Source organism: Euphorbia lathyris, chromosome 2 (assembly GCF_963576675.1).
Source record: "Euphorbia lathyris chromosome 2, ddEupLath1.1, whole genome shotgun sequence".
In the NCBI taxonomy this organism is placed as follows: domain Eukaryota; kingdom Viridiplantae; phylum Streptophyta; class Magnoliopsida; order Malpighiales; family Euphorbiaceae; genus Euphorbia; species Euphorbia lathyris.
Genome location: NC_088911.1, coordinates 117692400 through 117703218, shown reverse-complemented (window position 1 = coordinate 117703218; position 10819 = coordinate 117692400). Strand labels below are relative to the sequence as shown.

Below are 10819 nucleotides of genomic sequence, written 5' to 3'. Positions count from 1 at the left end.
AAACGACTTCTAGCCTCATCGCTCATTTTCAGTTGATGCCAAAGATGTTTCGTGTCCGAGTCCGAGCAGTTTCGAAGAACGTAAAGAACATCCTCCGCCCTGACACAGATGCCCCACGAAGGATCCGCGGACATGTGCCGACTAACTCTGTTTACATTACACATGATACCATTTCTTTTGACTAGCCAAGCAAACAGTCTGATCCGCTCAGGTACCTGTAAGTCCCAAATAAAATGCCAATTAGCCCCTGTAATCCCGTCAACATTAGGAGGCCTGCTGATTCAGTAACCCGACCGAACCAAGTATCTTCCATTCCTCGATTCCCACCAGTACCAGCAATCTTTTCTCTTGGTATCAAGAAAAAGACACACTGACCCCATTTCATATATTGTCGTCTCGGTCAGATACGGTGCAATTCGCTCCCCGATTTATTGACTATTTGAACTTATTTAAATTGAAATATTAGCCCATTGAAGGGATTAAAATGATCTATTAGCTTTCATACTTGCTTAAAGTAATACATTATTTGACTTGTTCAAATATATTCTTGTTTTCATACAGATTTAGAGGGTCAATAAGACTTTTTAAACAAATTCAATAAGCAAACAAAGCATTTTGAAAGTTCTCGGTTTTTCTGAACAAATCCAAAGACCTGATGTATTAATCCTTCAACATATATGTATAAACTAAGCTTGCCTACTTTTATTATATCATGTGGGTGGTTTGGGTGAAGAACTCTTTGGAAAATAACAGTATGCAATGCAATTATCACAATTTTCATAAAATTGCAGTATAGGTTTAACTTACAATGTATAATATAAAGATTTAATTATATTATATAATGTGACCAGTAGGGAAGTGAAGCGACATAAAAACTCTCTCGTAAATCTATTACCGAAAAGAATGTGGACTGTAATTTTTAAACCCCTTTGTGATATATTACTAAATGTGGACTTAATGGAAAGTATTAGGATAAATTAAATGTAAAAAGCTGTATAATGCAGATTGTAGTTTCTGCAGTTTAAATATCAGGTGCATATTGAAGACTTGCAGATATTAGACATAAACTGCTGAGCATAAACATAGAACAAAAGCTGGAAGAGTGTGCATCAATGTACATGTTTAAATTCCTCATCTAGTTTACACAAATTGTTACATAACAACTTAACAAGCAGTAAGGATAATTGTTAATTCAAATAGGCATGCCCTTAGGAACAATTTGATCCTTGATCCACATGTAGATGGGAACTAACACATAGTATGTGGCTGCCATCATACCCAGAAGGAACCGCGCCAGGAAAACTATTGGATTTACAGGCTTATTCACATCCTCTGCCTTTGGAGCCAGCTGAATCAAGAGAATTCAGAAATGAATCAAGGGAATTTCAACCTTCATCAGACCACAATAAGTCGATACTTAATGCTCAACGGTCTAACACTTCATCATATAATGCATTCATGAACCAGGGACTTGTTTGCTAACACAGTTCAACTAGAGAAACCAACTAATAAAGGCAAAATTAACCTAACATTTAGTTTCTAATCTAAGTTAGTCCTCACAAATTGAATTGCCTAGAGCATCAATGGAGAATAAGACCAAAATAACTTCCTCACGTCTTGATTTAAAATATTTGTTTCTCTATTAAATGATTGAGCCATTATCATGACCCTTCATTGATTTCAAGACTTTTCTGTGCTAATCTTGCTATAATAAACTAAAATGCAGTTGAAATTTCTGTGCAGGCACCCTTTCAGACGAACTTTGCTCTTAAATCATCAGGACCAAGTCTATTATAAGGATTTTTAGGTGGTTATTCTTAAAAAACGCGATACAAAGCCAACCAAGAAAATCTTGAAGCAAAGGCACCCATAAATGGTTTATGAAACAAAAACTGTAACTAGCAAAGTCCAGTGTGTTAAAACAGAAAAATCTCCATGAATTTGTTAACAACCCCTCCCAACCACATCAACCATTTGGCAGAATCAAGTAGCTTATAGAGTCCAACCTATGTTGAAACGGAGACAGAGAAAGGAAACACAAAAGGAAGAAACAATATTTGTAAAAAGATAGGAAACAGAAGCCTAGGGGTGTAACTAATAAAAATATAGGGGTATATTTGTAAATTTTTCAGAATTATAAGAATATATTGTAATTTTATAGATATATAAATAAGAAAAATTACATTTAAGTTACACAATAGGAAAGCAAAATGAGATTTTACTTATCTCTTTTGAAAGCTTGAAAGAAATGATCTATAAAAAATTATGGATACTTGAACTAGAAGTTTAAGCTAATATTTAAAGGCGCAATTCATATTAATATCCGACACTCCGGCACAGGAATGATAACTGGGCTTGAAGCATGAACAACATAGATCTGACAGATATAGTGCAATATGTAAGAGATTTGGTAATGAGCGTTTCCTTCTAAAAACAGATTGTATTTTAAGAAACAGGTTTTCAAATTCTAAGAAACAAGTTTCTAATTTTCTTAAATTACATAAACATAACCCGAGAGGTACATACAAGTGTCAGTTTACGAAACGTGGAAACTCTTCAAAATCAAGGTTTCGGTGCAACATAAATACTAACTATATGATCATTTTTACAAATTGTGAGCAAAGCACCTGAATGCAATAAAGAGTCTTTGACAAAAGATTTTACCATAAACAGTATTGAACTTTTAGATTTACTTCCATTTCAGCAGAAAATTAAACATTTTCTCAACAAAATAGTATTTTCAGAGTCTTCAAAATTACAACAACAACAACAACAACAAAGCCTTAGTCCCGAAATGATTCGGGGTCGGCTAACATGAACCATCATATAAAACCGTGAAAATCAAGTCGTGTCAGCGACACAGATTCGCTCCCTCCACTCCGTCCTATCCACTACCATATTTTCCTCAATTCCCAATAAACTCATATCACTCTCGATCACCCTCCTCCAAGTTTGCTTAGGTCTTCCCCTACCCCTCACCACTACATCCCTTTGCCACTCTTCGGTTCTCCTAACCGGCGCATCAAGCGCTCTACGTCTCACATGGCCAAACCACCTTAGTCGGTTTTCTCTCATTTTATTCTCAATAGATGTAACCCCTACTTTTGTCCTAATTATTTCATTACGCACCCGGTCCTTTCTCGTGTGACCACACATCCATCTCAACATACGCATCTCCGCCACCGACATCTTATGGATGTGGCAGTGTTTCACTGCCCAACACTCCGTACCATATAACAATGCTGGTCTAATTGCCGTCCGGTAGAATTTTCCCTTCAATCTATTAGGCATGCCGGGATCACAAAGGAAACCCGTAGCACTCTTCCACTTCGACCAACCAGCTTTAATCCTATGGGCAACATCTCCATCTACTTCTCCATCCGTTTGGATAATAGATCCTAAATACTGGAAGCAATCCGAGGCCTGAACAACTCTCCCATCTAGGGTGATTGTCCCTGCCTCCCTACTCCTACGGCCGCTAAACTTACACTCCAAATATTCTGTCTTACTTCGACTCAACTTAAAACCTCTAGATTCTAGAGTTTGCCTCCATAGTTCCAACTTCATCTCCACTCCTTCTTTCGTCTCATCAACCAACACAATATCATCTGCAAACAGCATGCACCATGGTATACCATCTTGAAGTGAACTTGTTAGTTCATCCATAACGATGGCAAAAAGAAATGGGCTTAGTGCGGAACCTTGATGCACTCCAATCGTAATAGGAAACTCTTCAGTTTTCCCAACACTAGTACGTACACTCGTGCATACTCCCTCATACATGTCCTTTATGATGTCAATATATTTCCGCGAAATGCCTTTCCTTATCAAGGCCCACCAAAGTACTTCCCTTGGTACCTTATCATATGCTTTCTCCAAGTCAATGAAAACCATATGCAAGTCTTTCTTCTTATTTCGATAGTGCTCCATTAATTGTCTCATTAGATGGATGGCTTCCATAGTTGATCTTCCCGGCATAAAGCCAAACTGGTTTTCCGAGATCTTCACCGTCCTCCTTAGCCTTTGTTCAATCACTCGCTCCCAAAGTTTCATAGTGTGACTCATTAATTTGATTCCCCGATAGTTGGCACAATCTTGGACATCGCCTTTGTTCTTATACAAAGGGATTAAGATACTTTTCCTCCATTCTGATGGCATCTTATTGTTTCTCCAAATTTTGTTGAAGAACGTCGTCAACCATTCGATTCCTCTTTCTCCCAAACATCTCCAAATCTCAATAGGGATGCCATCAGGTCCTACTGCTTTCTTCAACTTCATCTTACTTAATGCCATTTTGACTTCACCCTTTTGAATTCTCCGCAGGCATTCATGATTTATCATATCGTGATGGATACTTATATCTCCAACATCTTGTTGGCGATCTCCATTAAATAAGTCATCAAAATAGGACCTCCATCGTTCCTTGATATCCTTATCTCCAACTAGGACTTTCTGGTCCACATCCTTCACACATTTAACTTTTCCGAGATCTCGCGTCTTCCTATCTCTCATCCGAGCAATTCTATATATGTCTCTTTCCCCTTCTTTCGTATCCAATCTTGTATACAGATCCCGATTCACCTTTGCTCTAGCATCTCGTATGACCTTCTTTACTTCCCTTTTAGCCTCTTTGTATTTTTCGTAGTTCTCGTCACTCCTACATTTCCCCAATAGTTTATAGGATTCTCTCTTACTCTTTACTGCTTGTCGTACTTCTTCTGTCCACCAAGATGTGTCCTTACCCGGTGGCATGCTACCTTTAGATTCCCCTAGAACTTCCTTCGCTACTTCCCTTATACTATGCTCCATCTTATTCCATATCGAATCTATATCTGAATCCATATTGCAAGTCCAAATATCTTTTTTGGTCATCTCATCCACAAATTTTTGTTGATTCTCCCCTTGCAATTTCCACCACTTAATCTTAGTCTCTACTTGAGGTGTTTGTTTTCTTATACATTTCCTACTTCGAAAATCTAGCACCACTACTCTATGTTGGGTTGTCGTACTCTCACCAGGGATCACCTTACAATCAATATAACTCTTTCTCCAAGCACTCCTTACTAAGAAGAAGTCAATTTGGCTCGCATTACCGCCACTCCGATAAGTCACTAAGTGGGATGTTCTCTTCATAAACCATGTGTTCATGATACTCAAGTCATAGGCTGATGCGAATTCCAAAATATCATTTCCTGCTTCATTCTTATCTCCAAAACCATACCCTCCATGAACACTCTCAAACCCATCTCGCCTAGAACCCACGTGTCCATTGAGATCACCCCCTAGTACCATTTTTTCATCCCTAGGAACCTGTTGCACCACTTCCTCTAAGTCATCCCAAAAAGCTTGTCTTATAGACACATCTAATCCTATTTGTGGCGCATATGCACTAATGACATTCACAACCTCATCCCCTATCACTAGCTTAACACTCATAATTCTATCGCTCTTCCTAGACACCGCTACTACCTCATCAATATACTCCCTATCAATAAGAATACCTACTCCATTTCTACCCTTATCCTTTCCTGAGTACCAAAGCTTATAACCCCAAGGAGCTATCTCTCTAGCTTTGGCTCCAACCCACTTGGTTTCTTGTAGGCATAATATATTTACTCTCCTCCTCTTCATAACATCTACAATTTCAGCTAATCTTCCTGTCAAAGAACCTATGTTCCATGTCCCAAAGCGTAACCTACTACCCTTACCCCTACCATTACCGTGGACTAGCTTATTTACCCGCAACCCTTGCATATTTGACACCACCCCCGGGTCCTGGGGTGGCGCGCCGCTTCGGGGCGACGACCTAGCAACCCTTGCACATTTATCACTACACCCGGGTCTAGGAAGTGCAGCGCGTCGCTGAGTAGGGAACGCCCCAACGGTATTTATATTATGGTTCATGTCATAAGATGTGGCTAAGTTTTACGCTGGCCGCCACAAACCTACCGCAACCCTCCTCCTTTGTCCGGGCTTGGGACCGGCTGTAAAGGCCACCAAGAAATTAAAATAAAACAAAAAGAATATCACTTTCAATATCAACAATCAGAAAAACTTTCAATATCACTTTCAATATCAACAATCAGAGTCTTCAAAATTAAAATAAACAAAAAGAATATCACTTTCAATATCAACAATCAGAAAAAAGAAACAGCAAAACAAGAAATTATGTCATTTAATACAGAAACTTGAAAACGATAAAACAAGTAGTATGTTTTAACTTTCAAAGAGTCATATGTTAAATTGAAATGAAAAACTTTGTTCGTGCCAAAATTGAAGTATATTTGAGAGCATAGTGATATTTGAAATAACATTATGCTGCTCTCGAAATTTTAGTTCGCCTGAAAGCATAGTGCAATCTACTATAAATTTTGTTGCTTGTGCTAAATTGATAAAAATGTGGCAAATGTTAAGCCTTAATAGCATGGACAACTTATAACGATAAGGAAGAATAAGTGAATACCAGAGGCATCAGACAATAAATGAACAATTTCCCCCAGAAAAACTTACATAAAAGATGCATAGATATAAAGAAATGAAGCAACTTACCTCCAAGGGTGAATCTCCAGAAAATGGCTTAACTCCAGTCACAGAGCAACCCATAATCAAACCATGCCGGCGAACACCACGATACCATTTGGGACCAATTCTTTTCAACTTGACATCCTTAAACCCAGCCTTTTCAAACCATTCAATGTACTCTTCCTCCTTAGGAAAAAGCATCCACACATCCGCAAAAAACCGAGACAACCAAAATGTTGGGTGCACAGGACCTATTAGACAAGCTTTTCCTCCGATTTTCAGTACCCTGTATGCTTCCCTGATGCCTCGCTGGGGATCCGGCCAGTACTCAATGCTGGGCAACATAAACCATGGAATGAGATGATATAGAACAATCACATATCGAATTGACTGACAACGATTTCCTATGGAATTTCAGAAATTTACGGTATCAAACATGATATCATGGTTAATGTTGGTAGCCATAGTTATTAAAGGCAACACTGACGCAAGGTGCAAGGCTTAGGTGCATGCCTGAGTGACACAAGGCAAGGCTCACTAGAGAAAAATAATATATGAAATCATAAATAACAATAATTAACATCTCTTAAATCAACAACTATAGTGAAATACTAAATCATATCCAATTACTCATAAATTTTAATCACAAAAGGCATGAAATAAATTTCAAATTAACTACTAAATCTAAAGACTAAAGTTAACCAAATCCTAAGTTAGTTAACTAACAGCATAATAACTGTTTTTCATCAAGACTAAAGTCTCCATTAGCGATATTTCTAAACTCTTCAAAATGGAGCACCGTTTTCTTGTATTGTTCGATACAATATTTCTATACAAATATTCTTTATTTTTTGTTTATTTCTTTACATTCTAATTTGATTTCAGCCATAGATCATATAGATAGGAAAGGAGTGAGATTAAAGCATCCTATTTTCCACTTGGAACCTTAAAAAATATTGTGTAGCTTCTAAATTTGAGCCTAGGCACGCCTCAGGCAAGACAGGGCTTAGAAAGTTGCAATCAGACGCGCGCCTCTTAAACAGAGCCTGCCTTTTGGCTTCCCAGGCGACATGCTTGGAACTTAGCGCCTTTTGAGCCTGAGGAGTGCCTTTGATAACTATGTTGGTAGCCCTTCAATATGATATGCATACGACTTCTAATGATAATATACAGTAATACTAGATTGGGTGTCATTCAGCTAAACTCATTCATAATGGGAATTCTATCAAAAAATATATATACACAATGGAATAAACCCAAAACAAAAGCTGTAAAACCCTAATTCCTTGAGCAACCAATGAATCAACCATTGCAAGTTTTCCATAAAATGGTATGAAAACATCCTATTAACATAAATTAAAGAGAGAAATCAAGGTAAATGTCTCAAATTGTTACCTCCCAGCAGAAACATATCTATCTGCATAATCAGTAGGAAAAGGAAGATCTTCTGCATCTCCTTCAATTATCTTGCATTCCTTCAAGGGCTCCTTCTGCTTAGCCTTAGCAAGCTGATGAGGCGACTGATCAAGAATAGTGACATTTTTGGCATCCACATGCTTAACAATACCCAAAGTAGTAAACCCAGTTCCACCACCAACATCAACAACAGTCAATTTCCTATCATTAAGATCAGCCGGTTCAAGTGCCTCATCTCTCATATCCTCAGTCCAGTGGCCAGGGTTTATTATGTGATCATAAACAATAGACAGAAACCTATAAAACCAAAATGCTTCTTTCTTGTGTTGTATGAATCTAGGCTGTGAAGCAGGCCTTGAAGAGGATGTTGCACTGCATCTGATTCTGGATGCTAAAATTCTATACCTAATTTGATTATTACCATGAAAAGATACTAAATTTGATCCTCTAAAGCATAGCTTTGTTGGGGTTATGCCACTGGAGCTAATGAATTTAAGATTGTCAGCTCCATTGAGCAATGAAGCAGCCATTGTAACAAATTACTAAAAGAAAAGCCAGAAAAATAAAGTAGCTAAGCGCAATACGCTATTTCCTCGTTGATTAAAGCTAGAAAATCTGGAAAGCCTGTTAGAGAAAATATGATTTCAGAAATCATGGGCGTTGAAGAAAAGTATCATCAGCAATTGTATAGTGTAAATAAGTAATTGAGGAAAATAACTAACCAATGTAGAAGAGAGAAGCGAGTGAGATTATGGAAAGAGTCGAAGAGAAACAGTGTGAAAGAGTGGATACTTCGGAGATGCTCGTGACTGTGGAAGCGCCACCGCACACATTTTATCAGGGAATTGTTGCCAGATGCTTTGTCGTCATCGTGCACTCAGGTACCGAAACGGCAATTGGACGCACCGTTTTTGTATTTTGTGAACTTTAGCATGTTGTTAAAATAAGGTGCAAAAATACCCATGATCTTTACACTTAGGAACAATTTTACCCCTAATATCGATAAGTTGGATCAATTAGAAAAATTATTCATCAAATTATCTTCTCGGTCACATATACATCATTTTATTTTATTACTCATTAGTAACATGTCACAAACATATGATTAAAACGTGAAAAAACTTTGAAATAAAATTAAAAAAATATATTGTATTTTATACGAGTTGGATAAAAAAATTCAAATAGTTCACCGAATTAAAAAATATTAATATTCCATTCTATTATTAAATAAAAAAATATGAAATCTTTTTTTATAATCAATTTATGCAATTGTTATAGAAACAAAATATCTGTGTTTTATAATAATATCCAACGGATAAAATTGTTCTTAGCTACCAACATTAGATGTAAAATTGTACAATTTTAGACATTTATGATAAAATTACTCTTGCCTCATTATTTTTTTAATTACCAATTTTTTTTTTTTTTTTTTTTTACAGAGGTTGAAAGAAATTGAACTGTTTTACGTTACTATTAATAAATCTGTTAGTTAAATTGTTTCAATTCCTCTATTATGTTCTTTTGGTTTGTATTATTATATAAATACACTTAGAAGCGGTTTGTTTCAAGTTTTCAGATGAGCGTTTAGCGTTTCACTTCAAACCGCAGAAAATATAGCGTTTGATTAGATTTATATAACCGCAACATTTAGTATTTTCTCTGGAAACTGCAGCGTTTTGGAGCTTTTCATAAACAACTATTTATAAATATTTGTTATTCACAAAATTATCTTTCTTATTTCCACAAAATATATTTGTTTTTTAACATTATTTATATTTCTACAACATAATTACATGAAGAACAAAGTTTTGTTGCATTCAATAATTTTTTTTATTTTTTATATAGATTATATTTATTAATTTGTGAAACACATTTTTTATTTTATAATAGGATAAGGTGCGAAAATATCATTAACGTGTATAGCTACACTACAAAAAAAAAAAGGTCTTTACCGACGGTTTTTATATACTGTACCGACGGTTTTAACCGTCAGTATATTGTTTACCGACGGTTTTTGGAACCGTCACAAAAGTGTTGTGATTGCCACTGTTGCTACATTACCGACGGTTTTTCTCAGGCGCCGGGGTAAGGTTTTTATGGCGACATTTTTCTAAATGCGTTTAAACCGTCGCTAAAACTGATTTTCGAACATTAAAAGGAATGCGTTAGTGACGGAAATTTTGTCAGCAATTCGTCAGTAATTCAAAACTTCATAATTTTACAGACGAATGTTTTCTGTCGCTAAATCTTTTTTATGAACGATTTGCTGCTGTACATTTTTTACCGACGAAAATAAATTTCTGGTCAATGAGAAAAAAAAAAGATTTTTGAGAATACATTTCATTACATTGCCACTAATAGCAAACATAACCATATATTGTCATTGAACAATCTATTTAAGAAGTACAATCAACAATTATGCACTCGTCTTAATATTATCAAAAATTAAGAACCACATGACTAATCAGAAATACATGTTAAAAAAATATTACTAGAAAACAACCATAGTTTGTTTGTTCAAGAGAGTGCACTGCTCAAAGTGATACACGAACTGCAACAGTGGCTCAACAATCATTCCGCAACTTTCAATTTGTATGCTGCCCAAAACAGTAAGAGAGAGAAGTAAAAGATAAAGCATATAACAGACATGAAAAGAGGACAAACAAGAGTACAAGGTCATACCTATACTCATTATTCTTCTTTATACCATAACTAGAAGAAACTATTGAAAGTTTTTCTGTCTGCAAATTAGTTTTGGACCTCAAAACCATTAACAAAAAGTCAAATATTACCATTTCTCTAAACAATGGAGCACAACATATGGCTTCTGTGGAATGTAGCATCAAAAGGATCTGGAAAAAGAAAATGAACACAATTAGCA

The 10819-nt window shown here is 36.2% G+C and overlaps 1 protein-coding gene across 1 annotated transcript; it reads right to left on the bottom strand.

Annotated features, from left to right (window-relative positions):
• Positions 1-1037: 1037 nt before the first annotated feature.
• Positions 1038-8821, bottom strand: LOC136219653 (2-methyl-6-phytyl-1,4-hydroquinone methyltransferase, chloroplastic-like). Its single transcript, XM_066007129.1, has 4 exons — positions 8661-8821; positions 7918-8562; positions 6550-6856; positions 1038-1348 (listed from the first exon to the last, which is right to left on the bottom strand). Exons 2-4 carry the CDS (start codon positions 8466-8468, stop codon positions 1193-1195), a joined length of 1014 nt encoding a protein of 337 aa, XP_065863201.1. The 5' UTR covers positions 8469-8562; positions 8661-8821; the 3' UTR covers positions 1038-1192.
• Between the last annotated feature and the right edge of the window lie 1998 nt (positions 8822-10819).